We start from the raw sequence: 20,259 nt of genomic DNA, 5'->3' as shown, positions 1-20,259 counted from the left end.
TAGCAAGATTCCAGGAAAGTCTAGACATTAGAAGAAGCTTATTTTTTTCTCCAATACCTGGAATTCCCAGAAAATCGATAACCTCTAGTGCAAGGGTTGAAATTATATCATTTGGTAAAGTGTATCCTTTCGATCATGGTAATGCTCAATTGTATCCCAAAGAAACCCAGGAAAAAGGATGTGTGGTTCAACCTCCACCCCTTCCACTAACAAACTGTGACATTAGTTACAGAATATAGCCTTGGAGGAACTTGAACTAAATTGTCTTTATATAGGTGTGTCCATATATTCTGAATCATAGAATGATTGAAAAAATTGACAATATAAAGCCTTCCCTTCCAAATCCCCAGTCCTCTTTCAAATCTTTCTATCAAACCAAACTAAGCCCATACCCTATACCCTTATCAGCAGGTAAACTGAGGTTCTTCTACCATCATTCTTCCCTTCCAGGCTTCTGTCAATTGCATTCTAAGCTCATTTTCTATGGGATTCTGCTTTATGTAGACTGGTAGACTGTCTTTCTGTCTAGGCCCATCCTCCCAAGAATGTCTAAACCTTGCCTTAAATTTCTCCCTAAATGGAAGTAGTAGTTAGCAAGTGATCTGGAAGTAAGTCAATAATCAGGCAAATAAATATCAGAAGTTTGCTTATTTACCATTCCATTATAGGTTGTAGGAATAGAACTCTTCTTTAAAGTCCTGGAAAACTAGCATATAAGCTTTATAGAATAATTACAAGTACAGATAGGAAAGAGGAGACAAGTTGTTTTGTCTTCAATAGGCCTTTCTGAGAAACTTTTCTGAGGAAGAGTGGACCATTGACAAGGGGAAATATCATGGAGACAGTTTCTCCCATGGTCCTGATAGATAAACTTGAAGTTTAGATATCTGCAATGAGAGATGGTTTGACTGAGGCCTTGGGGAGCTCATAATAAGATTTTTCAGAGATCAAGAAACATGGCTTCCTTGGAAAGTAACTTTAGACTAGACTTGGTGAAATGAACTACAGACTCGAAAGCATCCTTAAAGATGAGTGAATGTGTTCATTTGCCAGTGGGGAAAGTGAAGCTGAGAGCATAAATAACTTGCCCTCTGATTTATTTATTTATTTTTTTTGTGGTACTGGAGGTGGAACCCAGGGATTTTCTACCTCCGGGCTATACTCTCACCCTATTTTATATTTTATTTGAAAACAGGGTCTCACTAAGTTGCTGAGAGCCTCACTCAGTAGCTGAGGCTGGCTTCGAACCTGCGCTATCCTCCTGTCTCAGCCTCCCAAACTCAGGGATTACAAGTGTGCACCACCACGCCCGGCTTGCCCACTGTTTTATAACTAGTTAGCATCAGAGACAGGCTCATACTTAGAATGGCAGATTCACTTCTCCACGTGGAATGGTTGGTATGGTGGACCAACTCCTGCCCCCTCCAGAAAAATTCTTAGTTCATTACAAGGATAAAAATGGATTAGGAATTAGAGTAAAAATGAATTAAAAAAAAAAAAGACGGGCGTGGTGGCATATGCTTGTAATCCCTGCCCTTGGGAGGTGGAAACAGGAGGATCGTGCAGATTCAAAGCCAGCCGTGCTGGCTTAAGAGACCCTGTTCCAAATATTAAAAAGTATAAAATAGGTCTGGGAGTGTAGCCCGGAGGTAGAAGGACTTCCAGGAACCCCAGTACCACCCCCCAAAAATTAAAAATATATGTAATGATGCACGCTATAATCCCACTAGTACTTTGGAGGCCAAGACAGGCAGAATGCAGGTTCAAAGCTGACCTTAGCAATTTAGCAAGGCTCTCAGCAACCTAGTGAGATCTTGTTTCAAAATAAAAAATTCAAAAGGGTCAGGGTGTAATTTAGGGGAAGAATTCCCTGGGTTCAACCCCCAGTAAAACACACACACACACACACACACACACACACACACACACACACTCACACTCACACATACACACACATGCATGCATGCACACGTTTTATATATATACATATATACATATATACATATACAAATACTTTTGTGTTGGGAAGAATCATATATTTTAACTTCCTTTTCTTCTAATACACATCAACATTTTCTATTAATTAAATGATTCTCTTTTACTTATTTTACTTTGAACAAATTTGGAAATGATATATTTGCAAAACTTGTGCACAGTATAATTTAAAACATTGCCTTTTCATTTGATGAACTGTTATCACTACTAAATTGCAGCTGTTGACTCACCTCAGTGTGACGTATGAGAAAGGTAGTATTAATGAATTGCTGTAAGGTGGGGGTAAAAAGAGAAAAAATGTACCTAATTCGAGGAATAGATAGTATTATCATAAGGAAACAAGGGAAAAAGGGGATAAGAGAAAAGAGACAAGAGGAAGGAGAAGAGAAGAAGGGAAAAGAAAGGAAAAGGAAGGACGATCAGACTTTCCAGTATATTTGAGAAGAAATAAATGTGTTGAAAAGTGGTGTTCCGGTGTTGGGTGTTGAGGTTAAGATTATTTTTGCTCAATTTGCCTTTATGTTATACCCTGTCTTTCTTCTTCCAGAGGCAACAGGTTGTATTTTCTTTTTTACACCTCGCATGCTTTGGCATATGCACTCATTTACTTACTTTTTTATTGGCACATGGTAGTAGACATTATCCTGAGGCTCAGAGTGATAGAAACAGACTTGCGCATGGCATTCGCCGTGTGTTCCCTTCCAGGTCCTTCCCAGCTCCCTTCTCCTTCCCATAGATAATATTTATATTGATATAAATAACTTCATGTATAAATTAGTTGGATTGATCTTATTTTTTACAGTCGCTTTGTCAAAAGGATGATTGTAATACAATAAACTTCACTTACATACTTAGGTAAGTTTTGGCATATGGATATACAAGTAAAACAATTACCACAATTACAATAATTGACATGGGCACCCTCCTCAAACATTTTCTTCTGATCTTCTATAATTCCTTTCCCCATCTTTTCCTGCTTTTCTATTAACTTATTCTATGGAACAGCTGATTGTGGGCTTTCTATTACTATCAATTTCCAGGACTTGGTAGAAATTAAATTGTTTAGTGTAAATTTTTTGCCTTCTTTCTCTCAGAATAATTATTTTTAGGCTTCTTCATGTTGAAGCATGTACCAGTAGTACTTTTTATTGCTAAGTATTACTCTATCATGTGGATACAGCACAATTGTTTTTTCATTAACCAGTCAATAGACATTTTGAATTTTTAGTTTATAGCTATACAAATAAAGATGCTAAGAAATTCTGTATCTTTGTTGGTACTTGCTTCATTTCTTTCAGGGAAATACCTAGAAATGGAATGGTTGGATCATATGGTAGTGACTTTTATAGACACTATCAAGCTGTTATCTAAGAGGTTGTACTGGCTTACATTTCGACAGTATTATATGGGATACCAGCTGTTCTACATGCTTAGCAGTATTTGGTGTAGTCAGTCTTTTTAATTTTAGCCAATGTAATAGGTATAGAGGTGATATATCATGATGGGTTTTATTTGTATTTCCCTAGTGACTAATAGTATACAACAACTTTTGTTTTCCTTATTTTCAGTCCATATGTCATCCCTGGTTACATTTTTATAGAAATATTTTACTGTCTTAAAAATTCAGATTTTTTTTATTGAGTTTTGAGAATTCTTTATGGATTCTATAAATAGGTTTTATTAATCAGGTATGTGTATTATGACTATCTTCTCCCAGTTTGACTTTTATTATTTTAGGAGTGCTTTTATATTCTGAAAAGTGACTTTTTATTTTCATAAGAGTTTTATTTTAGCTGGGCATGGTGGTACATACTTGTAATCTCAGTACTTGGGAGGCTGAGACAGGAGGATCGCAGGTTCTGAGCCAGGATCAGCTACTTAGTGAGGCCCTCTGCGACTTAGTGAGATGTTTCAAAATAAAGAGTAAAAAATAGGGCTGAGGATGTAGCTTAGAGGTAGGATGTGCTTGGGTTCAATCTCTGATATCATTAAAAAAAAGGAGATTAAGTTTCTTGAGAGTGTTTTTTGAAGAAGAGTAGTATTTAATTTTGATGAAGTACAATTCATCAGTTTGTTCATTTTATAGGTCAGTTTTTGGTGTTGTGTCTAAAAAATTTTACATAAGCCAAGCTCATAAATGTCTTATATTTTGTTTTATGAATTACATCTCAATCTATGATCTAATTTTGAACCAATTTTTCTGATGTGATGTATGAATTAAAGTTAATTTTTTCACATATAAATGTTCAGTTGTTCTATCAATTTTTTGGAAAAACTATCGTGTGTGTGTGTGTGTGTGTGTGTGTGTGTGTGTGTGTATCAGGGGACTGAACTCAGAGGCATTCTACCTTTGAGCTATGCCTACAGCTCCCCTCTTCCTTTTGCCTTTCTTTTTGTTGTTGTTGTTCTTTTTTATCTTTTTTATTTTTTATTGGTGCATTGAATTCATACATCTTAATGGGATTAAAAAAAAAAAACTTGTGTAGATACATGCACTCATCACCCTGTTAAATCGTACCCCCTCCCCATCCTATTCTCTCCCCTTCCCTCCCTCCATGCTTGACTTAGTGATTGACATCGATATATTTTTTTTAATGTACATTATGTGGTTTAGAGAGTTTCCTTCTTCTTCCCTTCCATCCCTTCAGTTAAACTAAGGTGAAATGGGGCATAGGAGGAACTCCAGGTGAAAAAGGAGATCCTATAGAGGAGCAAACAAGGCAACCTAACTGTTGTTGTTCTTTTTTGTTTGTTTGTTTTAAGGCAGGATCTCACTATGTTTCTGAGACTCTCACTGAGTTTCTGAGACTGGTCTTGAACCTCTGATTTTCTTGTTTCAGCCTCCCAAGCATTGTTGGTATTACAGGTATATGGCATCATGCTCAGCTAAACTATCCTTTAACAAAGAAACAAACCAAAACCTGAAATATCTTTGAACCTGCCTAAAATTAGTTGTGTATTTATGTTTACTTCTAAACTTTTTCTTCTGTCACATTGTTGATTTTTCTGTCTTTACAGCAGTATTAACTTATTTTGATTATTGTAACTTTGTAATCCTTGAACTAAGGTAATGTTAACCTTTTAACTCTTTTGGAAGATGTATTTTACTTTTCTGAGATTTTTTTCTTTGAATTTCTATATAAATTTTAGAATAATTTGACAATTTCTACAAAAAAGTCTGTTATAATATTGATTATAGGTATTACATTAATCTATAGATCCATTTAGGTAGACTTGCCATCTTAATAATAGTGAACCAGGCATGGTGATGCATGCCTGTAATCCTAGTACTTGGGAGTCTAAGATAGAAGGATCATGGGTTCAAGACAAGGCTAGCAACTTAGACTCTCTGTAACCTAGAGAGACCTTCTTTTGAAACAACAACAACAACAACAACAACAAACAACAACAACAACAACATCAGGGCTAGGGATGTAGCTCAGAGACAGAATGCCCTTGTGTTCAATCCCCAATACCAAAAAACCAAAACAACACAAAATAATGCTGAGTCCTTTGGTCAATGAATACGACATATTTTTTCACTTATTTATGAGATTAACTTCTCTCAGCAAAGTTCCTGTTTTTTAGTTTTCAGTTTTTCTACATATTTTATTAAATATAGCCCTAAATACTTTTATTTGTTAAAGTTACTGTGTTTCCTAAATTCAATTTCTGAACATTTGACTTATTTCAAATTATAAAAATAGTTCTTTTGAATACATACCTTATAGCTTGTAAATGTACAAAATCACTTTAGTTTTAGTAGGTTGTTTGCAAACTTAATAATCATATTTTACACATAGATGATCATATCACTTAAAAAAGGAGTTTTACATCACCTTTTCTAATCTGTCTTTAACCTGTTTTTCTTGCATTGGCCAGTGTTTCCAGTCCAATGTTGACATGAAGTAGAGAGAATGAACTGTTTCTGATCTTTTGGAGACTGCTGTTATTTACTCATAATAAATTCATGCAGTTTTGCTATGGTTTGAGGAAGTTTTTTCTCTTATTAGTTTGCTGAGAGTTTTAAGTCAGAAATAGATGTGTGTATACATTCAAATCTCTTTTGCCATTTATTTTTTCATTTATATTGCACACATTTTGTTTAAGTACATTTATTTATTTTGACTTTGTTGGATGGAAGCCAGTATCACTTGCTATAATTGCAAGGTAATTAAAAAAAAAAAAAAAAACAGAAAACTACTGTTAAGCTCCTGTAAACACTTTACTTATGGAGTCTGCCTTTATACATTTTTGTGCTTTTACTGATGCATTATAGTCTCACATCATATTGTAAATCAAGTTGACAATGACATACATGCACTTACTCTTGGTCTTCCCATCCTCATTTCCCTCCCTCCCAGTATAGAGTACCCAGATTTACCTTGGTATATATTCACGTAGTCTGTGGTATTTCTATTAATGAAACTAAGTCTTCCTCTACCCCTACCCTTACATCTCCTCCCTGAGCCTCCTAAGGTTTCTCTTCATAATCTGGAGTCCCTTTCTTTCTTTCTTTCCTTCTTTCTTTCTTTCTTTCTTTCTTTCTTTCTTTCTTTCTTTCTTTCTTTCTTTCTGTGTGTTAAGAAGCATAATAAGTCAGAAAAACTTAAAGACATACTTTTACCAAGCTGATTATTTTCCTGTATGTAACCAGAAGGTCTTAAAAAGAACAGAAAGAATAGAAAGGGGAATTATTTTTTTCCACTAGGTAATTTATTTTACTTAAATGTTACATGTAGCATTAAAAATCCCTCTCTCATAAGTTAGATGTGAATTCCCTAATTATAGAAAAATTTTAAGGTTTGAAAATTTTCAGTATTAGAGAGTCTGGAGGTTAGGAATGTCTAGATTGGTAGCTCTAAACCTTGCTTGTACCTAACTACCACTTTGAGAGTTTAAGACTTACACCGAAGGAATTAGGATACCTCTCTTTCTTTCTTTCTTTCTTTCTTTCTTTCTTTCTTTCTTTCTTTCTTTCTTTCTTTCTTTCTTTCTTTCTTTCTTTCTTTCTTTTCCTGGGGATGGAACCCAGGGGCGTTCTACCTCTGTCCCCTAGGTGGTTCAATGCATAGGAAAGATGGTAAATCTCCATAATAGGATGTCCTGTGGAGGGATGATGGAGGTGGTGATGGTTGGAGTGAGCAGGAAGGGAAAGTCTCAGATTGATTAGCAATGCACTGGATATAAGTAGCATGGAATGGTAAAAAACTCATGTTTACTTGCCATTTTAGGGCTGGAATATGAATTGCCTGTCAAGGCAGTTGAATATTATCTTGAAGAGCTGACAGAGTGCTGACTTTCCCTTTCATTAAGAACAGACACCAGGGATTTTCTGCCTCAAATACACTTTTGGTTTAAAAGAAATATGACGTTTTCCTATAATGAAAGACATTAAGTATGCATTTCAAGAATGCATTTTATGACAGCATGCTTAAAGAATGATCTAAATGACCTTCCCTGATACTTTACAGGAGAAACTTGAATGTTTTTGAAACAGCTTTAACAATTGCTGCAGAAAAATAGTTCCAGAGAAGAGATGCATAGCTTCTTTATGCAGTAACATTTCAAAATACAATACTACACACAATTGAAACTTGCATGTGTGAATAAGTAGAATTGCATATGAATCGATTCTTGTGACTATTTACCTACTTACTGACTCTGCTCTCAGATCCACTTAAAATACTACACCTTGTCAATGAAAAAAGGCTGCGCAGCCTGCTCTAACTTTGATCCTGTTAAAACTGGTCACCAAGACTTCACCTAGAGAACGAAAAGGAAAGGAGAACTTGGACTCCAGATGTTCAAACTTGCTTAGGAGAGACATGGAAATAGAGAAGGGAGTACTACAGATCGTGTTTGATTTAGGCGGGCAATAAGAGGAAGCAGGTGCAAAGACTACTTTATAAAACTAGACCTTGAGGAACTAACGTACGGGGAAGCCAGTGGAAGAAACCATTTTCTTTGGGGGCAGCAGGCACCTGCAGACTGTAGGGTCAGTTTCTAGCGTCTCCGTCGCCCTGCCGGCGCCTCCAAGCAGGTCCTGTCTCCGCCCCTGGCCCTCCTACGGATTCCAAGCTTGGTCGGTAGACCAGGTGGGCGGGGAAACTCCTCCAGCCAAGCCCTCTCATCTTGCTCAGAAGAGGCTCAGAGAACCTGGCACTAGTTTAGCGGCCTGGGCTCTCAGAGGCTGGGGGGCAGCCGCGTCTGTTACCCTCTTGGAGTTTCTGGATCCGGTCATTTCCAGCTCCGGACCAGAGGAGTAGAAACTTATTCACGCTGCTCTTGGGCTGGCTACCCGTCTGGTCCTCCCTCCCGCAGCATCCCGGCAGGGTCATTGGTGGCCAGCGCATCCCTACTGGCTCCTACTCCTCGCTAGCCAGAAACTTCTCAGAAATGGAGCAGTCCCAGAGTGTTATTAGAGAGCAGGGCGGCCGACCCCACCCTGCGGCCCCGGGGCTGGGGCCCTCGGGGATGCCGGTGGTGGCTCCAGCTTTCCTGCAGCCGCCCAGCCTCTTCCTGAGAGCTGCTGCGGTCGCCAGGGCCGCCGCCACCGCAGGAAATGAGGGCTGCCCGCCGGCTCCCGGGCTGGACAGGGCGGTGGGCTGCGGCTACCCAAGGACCCCCAAGTGCGCCCGCTGCCGTAACCACGGCGTGGTGTCTGCGCTCAAGGGCCACAAGCGCTTCTGCCGCTGGCGGGACTGCAGCTGTGCCAAGTGCACCCTGATCGCCGAGCGCCAGCGCGTCATGGCCGCGCAGGTGGCGCTGCGCAGGCAGCAGGCGCAGGAGGAGAGCGAGCTGCACCGGCTCCTGTACCCTGCAGCCCTCGGCCCCGGCACCCAGGACGCCCGGGCCGCGGGCAGCCCTGCACTGGCACCCAGAGTCCTCAGCCGGTCCAGGCTGGAGACCCCCGCCTTCGAAGAGGTTTTCCAGCAGGATTATGCGGAGGGAAAACCAGGTGAGGAGCAGAGTGATTTAGACCCAGTATCGTCCCTCTAGAAGGGCTTTGGGCTTGTTCCCTTAGGTGCTAAGAAAGGAAACCTAGAAGTGAGGCGTGGGTGATCACAGGTGAGCCACCAGCCCCAGGGATCCAGCAGGCAGAATGTCTAGCCGGCTCTTGGCGAAAAGCTGAGCGAGGGGCGCTGTGTTTTGAGCTTGCTTTGTACTTTTCTCAGTTATTAGAAAGAAAGAAAGAGAGAAAGAAAGAAAGAAAGAAAGAAAGAAAGAAAGAAAGAAAGAAAGAAAGAAAGAGAGAAAGAAAGAAAGAAGGAAAGAAAGAAAGAGAGAAAGAAAGAAAGAAAGAGAGAAAGAAAGAGAGAAAGAAAGAAAGAAAGAGAGAAAGAAAGAGAGAAAGAAAGAAAGAAAGAAAGAAAGAAAGAAAGAAAGAAAGAAAAAAGACCCCAGAATGAGTGTTCTGATTCTGCGTGGGAAATTCATTGAGGAATGGGGGTGCAGTTCTTCGCCTTTAGAACAAACCTCTGGCTCCAGCTAGGAGTGGGAAAAGAGATGGAAATCTACTTAAATTTAGACTTCTCCAAATTTCTAAAACCATTGGTAAAACCAAGAATCCCAAAATTTGATACGGGAAATTTCTTAAACAAAGACGTTTCAAATGGTTTTCTGCTATTTATTTGACTGCACATTAGTTGCCAGTACCTCTTTTATTAGATATATGCTGTCCTAAATTAATCCTCCCTGATAATGTCAGTCCAGTATATTTTCATGAAATTTATAGCTATCCACAGTGTCTTCTAGCAGTGAAAATGTCAACCCCCACCTTTTAAACTCTCCAACAGTCCCCTGTAATGTGAAAAAACAGTTTGCAATGTAAAATTATTTAATGATACAACAAATTATTAGTTAGAAACTTTCCTTGAGTTGTAAAAATTGCAGCTCTTGCCAGATCATAGGATGGACTTTTGAAAAAGAGGATGTCTGTATTGACATGAGACAGACATCATTTTCTGTTTACGTCAGTCAACATTTTGTACATATTCTAGTTTATTTTAGAGGACAAAACAGACTTTAAGCATTTCTAATGAGAAACAAGGAAGGCTGAAGAGGAAAATTACTAAGTGAGACTGCTGCAGAAGAAGGAGTTAGAATTCCTTAAACTGAACTAGTAAGATTGGCTGATGACATTGACTTATGTGATTTTTTTTTTTTTTGGTTCCTAAGTGTTTTGTAAAGCTAATGAATTTATTTTATTTTTGTCCCAGATGACCCCATGTAAAAGCCAAGTCGATTTTTGAAAGGCTATTCTGATGGATTTCTAAGCAGATTGCCTCCTTTTATACAAAATACATGAATTGTAGTAAGATATTCTGTTTAATTTATTCATTCGCCAAAGTCTGTGGTGGAGAGGCGAATAAGATTTGGCTGCACAAAGGAACCTTATAGTCAGAGGAAGGAAGACTTTATGTGTCCAAAACAATATAAGGCATATTATAAAATGTAAGAGAAGTAAAACAAGTGCAGAAGTTTAGAGAATAAAGGAGATGAAGTAAATGGGTTATAACACAGTCTTTAGAGATACTTCAGTTTGTAAACAGTATTTCTTTACCTGTATCTGTTCTATGAGTATGGTAGGATAATGAGAGAACATTTTATGCATGTATTAATGCAGAATAGAATTTTAATACTTTGGATGTTCAGGGGGAGATACTTAGTGAATTGTGTTTATAAGAAAAATGGAATGGATAGTCAATGCCAATCTGTTTCTACTTGGCAGAATTCATTAGAAAAGTTATCGTATTATTTAAAGTTGAAAATACTAGAGAATCTTTTAGTTTTTCAGCAGTAGCATCCTTTACTTCATCATATAGTTAGTATAGCAAGATCATTTTGTCCCTCAAAGTGCTAAATTGTATAAATGTACATTTATTTTTAAATAATCTGCAGGCATTTCTTTATAATTTAGTGTGACTCCCTAAGAAAACTAGCCAAAACATGAGAGTGTTGTAAACTGTGGTTACAAACCACCATGTTAGGATTTGTTTTGTGACATTAGCTTTGAAGAAAAAAAAGTTAGACAGAAGTGCTTTGGATAGCCCACTTAACAGTTTATACTTTCAGCAATAAAATATACCTATAGGTAAGACAAAATGTAAAGCAAAATAAAAGTTATTTAGTGAACATACATATTGTTTTTTCCCCTGGTTTATTGAATTATTATTATTATTACTATTATTATTTATTTTTGGTGGTACTGGGGTTCCTGGAAACCCTTCTACCTTTGGGCTACACTCCCAGACACCTGATTTTTATATTTTTATTTGGAAACAGGGTCTCTTAAGCCAGCAAGGATGGCTTTGAACCTGCGCGATCCTCCTGTCTCCGCCTCCCAAGTACAGGGATTACAAGTGTGCACCACCACGCCTGGCTTGAATTATTATTATGTTTTAATGTGCTGGACATACTATTATGGCAAATTCAAAATTTGTATAAAATATTTTTAGAGAATTTTTCTTACTATTGAAGGGGGATTGATTGTGATTTGAAGCAAAAGCCTAGTATATTGTTTTATAAGACACTTTGAGGATCAATAAGAATTGCAGTAATGATAATTTTATGATTTTCTTTTAGAAAAATTGCTTTAAATTATTTTAAAATATTTCTTAGGAATTATAAATGAAAAAATATATTTCACAATGGATTACAAAGTATACCACATCTGTAACTTCTTTCACATAAATCAGTTATGCAAGTCTGGTATGGCTTGAGATTGAGACAGAGTTGTTATTGTTTTGAATTTGAAATCAAATGAACAATTTTGTTATTTTTCCCCATAATTCAGCTGACTTATTTGGTACCTGAAATGTGAGGATAGAAACCCAATTATTGAAATTTATCATTAGTGATTAAATGGAATATTCATTATCAAAATAATATTATCACATTTTAAAAGTTTCTTATCTAAACCGCATCATTCTTACTTAGCTCTTTTCATCGTGTCATTGTGAAAAATAAAACTTAGAGAAAAAGAAAAGTAACATTTAGGCACATTTAGGAAAATATCTAGCAAGTAGGATGGGGCAGACAGTAAAATACTGGTATTATGTTAATACTTTTGGGTAACAACAGACTCTCCTTTGTTGAGCCCTAAATATTATTACATTTACATATTATTTATCTTTATGATACTGAAATGATATGGAAAGTAGTATTTCTCACTATTCTAATACTATTATGCAAATTCTGATCTTTTAAATTTGAGCTAATCATTACATTTAGCGTAAATAAATTGTTACTAATGGCCTGGCGTGGTGGCGCACGCTTGTAATCCCCGCACTTGGGAGGCAGACAAGAGGATCACGCAGGTTCGAAGCCAGCCGCGCGTGCTGGCTTAGGAGACCCTGTTTCCAAATTAAAAAAAAAAAAAAAAAGTGAAAATAGGTCTGGGAGTGTGGCCCGGAGGTAGAAGGGCTTCCAGGAACCCCAGTACCACCAAAACAAACAAACAAACAAATAAATAAATAAATTATTACTAATGTATTATGAGTGAATGGATTATCTTATCCATCATTGTTTTTGAATGGTCAGTACTAGGTTCTGGGAAATTTTCTCTATATTTGATTTTTTTGAATTTTCTTTTTGGCAGAACAAAAAGAGAGTAAAAGTGACTCGTGCCAGAGTGGACCAGAAGAGGCAGTCTCTGAATCCCATCCACTTTCCCTGGGAGTATCTCCTAAGTCTAATGGTGTCACAGGGAAGCAAAGCACCAGGTCCTCGGTTTCAGACACACACAAGTACAGTGGCATCCTGTCTCCCTGCCCTGGGGAGCGATCCGAAGGTGAAGACAGTCCCAGGTCCTTATCATCCTCTGATCTGGAATCTGGAAACGAGAGCGAGTGGCCCAAGGACTACATTGTGACTAGAGCCAGCTTTCCCATGATGTCCTCCCGACAAAGGGACCCTCTTGATATTCTTGTCAAGATCTTTCCAAGTTATCGGCGTAGCCGACTCGAAGGCATTCTGCAGTTCTGCAAAGGAGATGTGGTCCAAGCCATCGAACAGATCTTAAATAGGAAAGAACACAAGCCAGACACCAGGGACCTAGTAAACTCAGGAGAAATGGAAAACACATCCGTTCATAGAGCTTCAAATTTTAGTCTAGCTGGAATTGGTTTTGGAACTCTGGGTAGTAAATCAGCATTCTCTCCTCTTCAAACCACATCTACTTCTTACAGAGGGGATTCAAGTCTCTACAGCTTAAGTCCTAGACTAGCTCTTAGTCCCTTACGGCTGGCATATTCTGCTCCAGGAAGAGGGCTGTCTGGTTTCACAACACCCTACCTGACACCTGGGCTGGTTCCAGCGTTTTCCTTCCAGCCAGCTTTGGATTATGCATTTTCAGGGGTGATTCGTGATTCTTCCTACTTCCCCAGTAAAAATTCAATAACTGGTGGTAGACTGTATTTCCGACCCAGTCAGGACAGTCTGTAATGTACCTGCTCATTCTCTCTTTCTGAAGTATTTTTAGAATCATGCAATATAAACACACACACACATAAGCACACACGTGCATTTACTAATGTAATTAAACAAGTAGGTGAGTACATTACTAGGCCTTAAAATTTTATTTTTTCTTTTAATACAGTAGACTTTAGGCTTGAAGACTCTTCTTGAGCATTTTAGTGAAAGACATATTGAACATTATATGTGCCTTGAATAAAGCTATTTCAGCAAATATTTTTACTTGTAACTAATGAATTTTCTCCCTAAATTATCATTAATAAAACTTGACTTTAGAACTATATTCATTTTTTTAGTGGTAAGTAGGATTTTAGTTATAAAAACTTTATAGTTGCCAAGCATGTTGTCGTAAGCCTGTAATCTCATTACCTATGAGACTGAGACAGGAAGATTGCAGGTTCGAGGTCAGCCTCAACAACATAGGCCTTCAGCAACTTAGCAAGATTCTGTTCAACATAAGAAATAAAATAGGGCTGGGGGTGTAGCTCAGAGGTAGAACACTTCTGGGTTCAATCTCTAGTATCAGCAAAATTAATAAAAATGTTTATAGTGTAAAGAGCAATCTAACAGTATAAAATGAACCAAAAATAATTGTTAAAAATTTAAGTTAATTCAAAGTAATTATTATTCTTAAGTTTTTCTTTTTTGTGGAATAGGGAATGAACCTGGGGATGTTCTACCTTTGAGCTATATACATAGGCCTATTTTTTATTTTTTATTTTTGAAACGGGGTCTCACTAAATTGTGGAGGGCCTCACTAAGAAGCTGAGACTGGCCTCAAACCTGAAATCCTCCTGTCTCAGTCTCCCAAGTACTGGAATTACAAGTGGGTGCCACCATGCCTGGCTCTTAAACTTTTTCTACTTTTTGTTTTTGATTCACAGGAGATAAATCTATTCAGTTTTAAAAATATTTTATTTGTTTAGTAGTAAGTACAGCTTTTGAAAGATGTGAAATCCTTGTTTTTAGGAAGACCATGTTTTTTCCTCCTCTCATTTGTAAAAAACAAATAAATTTAAAAAATCTATTTAAAGTTAACATTGTAAATTCTACAAAGGACTATTTAGTAAATCTTAGAAAATGGGACTGCGCCCTCTTCTGGCAACTATCACTAATTGCAGCTCAGTTCTGCAAAGTGAATTAGAAATATTGTTTCCTAAAAGAGATAGCTAATCATTTTTTTTGAAATAATTGGTATTGGATCATGCTGCATTAAAATTTTATATTGTAAAATGCATTTCGACAGTGAGGCATGGTGTTGCACACTTGTAATCCCTGCACTTGAAAGGCTGAGACAGGAGGATCATGCAGGTTCGAAGCCAGCCTCAGCTGGCTTAAGAGACCCTGTTTCCAAATAAAATATAAAATAGGTCTGGGTGTGTAGCCTGGAGGTAGAAGGACCCTGGGTTCCATCCCCAGTACCACAAAAAATGCACTTCTACTATAGATGATGATTTTAATTTTGAGTGTGCTTATGCCTGTATAAGGAGAAATGTCCTTTTCCATATGTTTGAGACAAGGATATGATACCATTCTCAGTGGTAAAAATAATTGTATTTTGAAAACAAAAATAGCTGATCAAAAATATTTATTGACTTTATATAGATTATGCTTACTGAATTGAGGATAGATATAAGATATACAAGGGGGAAAATTGCCATTAAACTTTAGAGGTATTATTTTTGTTTTAAAAATACATTTTATTTTCCATCTGGAGCATTTGAAAACTACTTATTTTAGTCAGTGGAAAGTCCCTGAGGAAACTGCTTACAAAACAATTTTATGAAGTTTTCGTTATATGTCATCATTTTTTAAAGGACAGTAACTTCATTGTTACTGTGAGAAATAAATGAAAACCCAGCTGTGATGTGAATCAGAAATATTTTAAACAATTCGAGCACCATGATTCACTAGAAATTTATTTAATTCTATTTATGCATGTGTGTGTGTGTATGTGTGTGTGTACATTGAGAGTGTGTTTTACACACATTAAAGCCCTGTCAGTTCTATCACCCCCAAATCCTTTTCATGAAGCCAGTAAGAATACATTTTTAAAACATATTTTTCCAGCAAGTATTATATTTAATTACTAGAGTATCAGATGCTGATTTAGAATGTAAACATGCTTAGTGATTATGCATTAATTTTAATGGCATGAGTATGAGAAAGTCTTGTAAAATTTTAATGGAAACAATAGTCATTTATTAAAAAAAAGATAAAGTTTTAGATTCTGAACCAAAACTACAGTATAACACCCTGCAGTAGTTGATATTCAATTAATATATACTACGTAAAAAAATGATTTTGGATAACAAATGTCTTGAGATACTGATAAAAACCAAAGAACTCTACAAAATAGCTTACAAAAACACAGTTTTACATATATTTTTCATGGGATTCGAATCTTGCATCTCCTAAATGCTAATTAGGTGAGAATATTTAGTGATTCTTAAGTTGTTTCTATTGCATTAATCCATTTATGAAATGCCATTTTTTGAAATGCATTAGATCTTGTAGAAGATACCAAATGTAAAATATTATGTTCTAAAGGAAGCTACAATGTACAGTAGAGATCTGGATTAAAAATGCTGTGATTCTAGAGTTGCTGGATTCTTTATGTGGTTTATGTAATGCATGTATATGTTGAAGAAATGGAATTTTTTGTGAACTGAGAAGAAACACCCATTTAGAGCAGCATTCAAAATGCTAAGAATAATTTTATAATCTTAAATCTTCTACCAATTTGCATAGTGCTTTTTACATTCCATACCATTCATACTACTTTTGAGATTCACATAATCTACAAAATAGGTCATTTTTTCACCCAATAATAGGATGTGAGGAATTTGAGGCTCAGCAGTAGTGTCACTTAGCCACAGGTCAATAGGACTTCAGCAATTTCAGACTTTTGTGTCTGAGAAAAGATTCATGTCTATCCCCTTCCTTCACAATTTCTCATGGTGACTGTTATTTAGTAGGTGCTCAAATAACAGTTCTTTACCGACTGAATTAAATAATAGGTTCAAGAAAGTATTTGCATAGGAATTCATTCATCAGTGATTTCTATTTTTTATGCACCTACTTTGTGTCATATACTAAGCTAGATGCAGGAGATAAAAAGATGATTAAGACACAGACATATCCCCACATGCTCATAGTCGATACTGCCACGTGGACAGAAGTCTACCAATCCAGTGTTGGCTCCCTTTGACAGTGTTGGTGTGTCCGTGAGTTCTTTGTGATCCTGACATTTATGCCCATGGATGCTCTTGGAGGCCTAAACTCCTACATCACTAAGTAGGGTAGGAAAGAAGAGGGGTAAACATTGTCAGAGTTGCCATGTGTCCCAATGAACTGGTTTTATTCTGTGTAGTGTAAGTGATACGGAAGATAAAAATCTCATGGAGGGAGAATTCAGAAAAGCAAAAAGAACTTTTCATAGTGAACAACCATCCAACTGTGGCATGGCTAAACCATGTCTGATAATGAATCCTCTTCTCATTATAAATATCATGTAGAAAATATCACTCAGAGACTGGATGGGTGAAATTTTTTCATTCCTTTCATTTCAGTATTGGAACTGAATCATTTCCAAGCTGAGCAGAAACAGGGTAAATATCTTTTAAATACACGAATAAGTTTCAGTCCTAAAGCCATGAAAATGAAAACATTCAGCCATCATTAGTCAATGGAATGTAGTGCAGTTTTGCTCATCAGAACTTTCCCTATGTAATAGCCTCGTCGGACAAAGTAAAAATGAAGATAAAGAACACAGTATGTAATTTACAGGGGACTCAAACTGATAGGGATTAGCAAGGAGTTTCTAGGCCTGGGGAAGATGAGGGCATGGAAGAGCACCAGATATAACTTTTGATACAATGTCCATGAAGTAGACACTGATGTGTCTTCCTAGAGGGAACACTTACTTTGAAGTTGACTCTTCCCCACTATGACTTGGGTAGGTTGCTTATGCCCTCTGGGCATTTGTTTCTTCTCTGTAAAACAAAGATAATCATATCTTTTTTTAAATTGGTGCATTGTAGTCATACATCTTAATGGGGTACAAAAGGGTAGAGCATACATGCACACTTCACTCATTTAGCCCTTCTCAAATTCCCACCCCATTTTCTCCTCCCTCCCTCCTTTTCATGTTTGGCTTAGTGATTGATTTTGATATGTTTGTGCATGTACATCATGTACATTAGAGAACTTCCCTCTACCCCTCTTTTATCCCCCTCAGTTAGGTTGCCTTATTTGCTCATCTATGGCTTCTCCTTCTTGTTCTAGTGTTCCTCTTATGACCTGTTTTCTTCCAAGCTTCTACATATTAAGGAAAGCATCCAATTTTTTACTTTATGTGACCGACTAATCTCACTTCATATCTATCCTGTGAGATTCATGGAGATAAAAGGTGACTAGGACCAATTTCAGAGTACAATAATGCTTATGTACTGGGAACTAAATTTAAAAAATCATGTTTATTACTTTGTATTAAAATCATAACTTTTCCCCCTGGTGGTACTCTCTCAAGGAGGAGTACTGTAATCTAATTTAATCCAGTTAGTGTATCATCCAGGCTTAGTTTTATGCTTCTTGTTTGGTTATTCATTTTGTAGGTGAGCAATACTTTCATAACATGTTATTGTTTATATATTTTGGATTCTTTTAAGGGCTTTGTGAAAATAAACAGCAAAACCACAGTTCATGTTATGTTACCTTTATTAGTGAGGACAACAGAGTCTATAAAAGTATATGTGGAAACAAGTAAGTTGTTTGACTCAGTGCAAACAAAATATGATCTGGGGAGACAGTCTGGCAGAAGGAAATTGGTAGGTCTGAGAGTGACTAATAGACCTGTCTAAAGCACTGTGTGGGTAGACAGGTGGAAACATTCAGGAATTCTGTGATGTTCAGGTCTGGTCACTTGAATGGTTCCCAAGTGAAGACAGTGGATGGGCTCCCTGGGAGGCCAGTACCTCTGAGTAGCTCCAAGCTCTATGGCCCCCGATGGTGTGTCAGCAAAGTGGCAGGAGGAAGACTGGATTTAGAGTTGGAAAAATGAGCTTATCCTGGAACTCAGTGGCAAAAAATCTTGACTTTGTTTTCATCTCTAACTTACAAGTCTCACCATAATTTCTTCCTGGACCAACTTGAACAATACAAGAAAGGAGATTCTGGGAAACTAAGATTTGAATCTTAGCCAAACTGACTTAACCCAGTCCATAGTGCAAAAGTGACTTAGGCCATTCCAGTCCAATCCAGTCCAGTCCTCATCACCATGGGCTTTCATAGTGACTTATATTAACTATGTTTCCTTCCAAGTAAGGGCCAGAACAAAGTCATTCTCTCACTCAAAATTGATAACTACTTCCTGTAAAACAAAAAACATCGAAACTTCTCTCCAAAAGAAGAATCACAACGTGACTTAAGCATTTTGGGGGATACTCATTCCTTTTTCAACTAGTCATATATGCTTTTGAATATATTATAACTTGAATCCTGAGATATAGCTGACCACATTTTGTAGATTTTTGTTGTTGTTTTTGTTAGAGTAGGGGATTGGGAAAGATGAAAATTTCTATGTACTAATGGACCCAACACTTTCAGCAACTTAGTGAAACCCTGTTCCCTGTTTAAAAAAAAAATGGACTGGGAATGGAGTAGTTTGGAGGTAGAACACTCCTGGGTTCAATCCCCATTACCTTTGAAAAAGATTGTCCCTGATTATGATGGCACTACTTATAACTTGACTTGACAATAGTGAAAAAGTGACAGGCATTCACTAGAAGCCATGACTGAATTCAGACCCTTCCCAGGTTGGTGATGTGTGGTATAATACGGTCTTGGGATGCTGGGTAGTAAGCAGTGGGCTTCAACTCCCAATCAGCCACAAAATCCCAAGGGTAAGTGACTGATAATAGACAGTGTACTTTTTTTTATAGGCTCTGATGTTTTGTAGGTTAGGTATTATAAAACACATTTTGATGTGCAATATTTTCAGTTTAAAATGGGTTTATTGGGCATTCATTTAATTGTCCATAAAGGAGCATCTGTACACACACACACACACACACACACACACACACACACACTTCCCTCTTCTGATATCCATTCAATATTTTTCTTGTTTTCGAAAAGCATTCAGGCAATTATAATACCTAAAATTTCCCTCTTCTGTTCTCCATATTTTTTGTTGTTGTTCCTAGAAAGTGTCCAGGTAATTGTAGTTACTCGCTGTGGTGGGTGACCCAGGTCTTCACTCTTGAAGAGTGTACTATTATCAGTCCTGCTTCTACTAGGTTGCTGCAGATTTTCATTAACTTGTACTAAACATATTGGAAAACTAAATGACACTCTAGAGGATGCTCTGCATACTGGAAATACCACTCTCTGCCTCATTCCTGTTGTGTCAGTGTAATGAGGTATCCCAAATAGCCAACAGTAGCCTCAGGTTCTAGTACAGTGCTGTATTCTCTTATGCAATCATTTCTCATTTGGGAAGAAATATCTATAAACCAAAAAATGCAAAAGTTGTTGGGAAAGAAATTAAAAGTGTTACTAATGAATCATCAGGATTAATATAAAACACACCATTCACATATCTATCCTGTGATTTCCAGTCTCATGAATTCTGGGTATAGGAAAAGATATCACTACATATTTACAACTGGTTCAGAGCATATCTCACACCCAGGAAGACATGATTCCAGCCCTATAAAGAGCTTTCACCATCTGGTGCCATAAATGAGTCTTCCAAAGGCCATTCCATAATTTTATTAGGCCAGC

General features: G+C 37.2%; 1 protein-coding gene across 1 annotated transcript in view; it reads left to right on the top strand.

Moving 5' to 3' along the window:
- Positions 1–13,443, top strand: part of DMRTA1 (DMRT like family A1) — a gene marked incomplete at both ends in the record, with an annotated part of 105,493 nt that extends 92,050 nt beyond the window's left edge. The window contains 2 exons of the mRNA XM_080708957.1: positions 8,246–8,956; positions 12,599–13,443. Of these exons, the coding sequence (XP_080565083.1) occupies positions 8,246–8,956; positions 12,599–13,443 (1,556 nt within the window). The remainder of the gene's footprint in view (positions 1–8,245; positions 8,957–12,598) is intronic.
- Positions 13,444–20,259: the final 6,816 nt, after the last annotated feature.

The sequence above is a fragment of the Muscardinus avellanarius genome (genome assembly GCF_963383645.1).
Source record: "Muscardinus avellanarius genome assembly, chromosome: 13".
In the NCBI taxonomy this organism is placed as follows: Eukaryota; Metazoa; Chordata; class Mammalia; order Rodentia; family Gliridae; genus Muscardinus; species Muscardinus avellanarius.
This window is presented reverse-complemented; position numbering and strand designations above follow the sequence as displayed.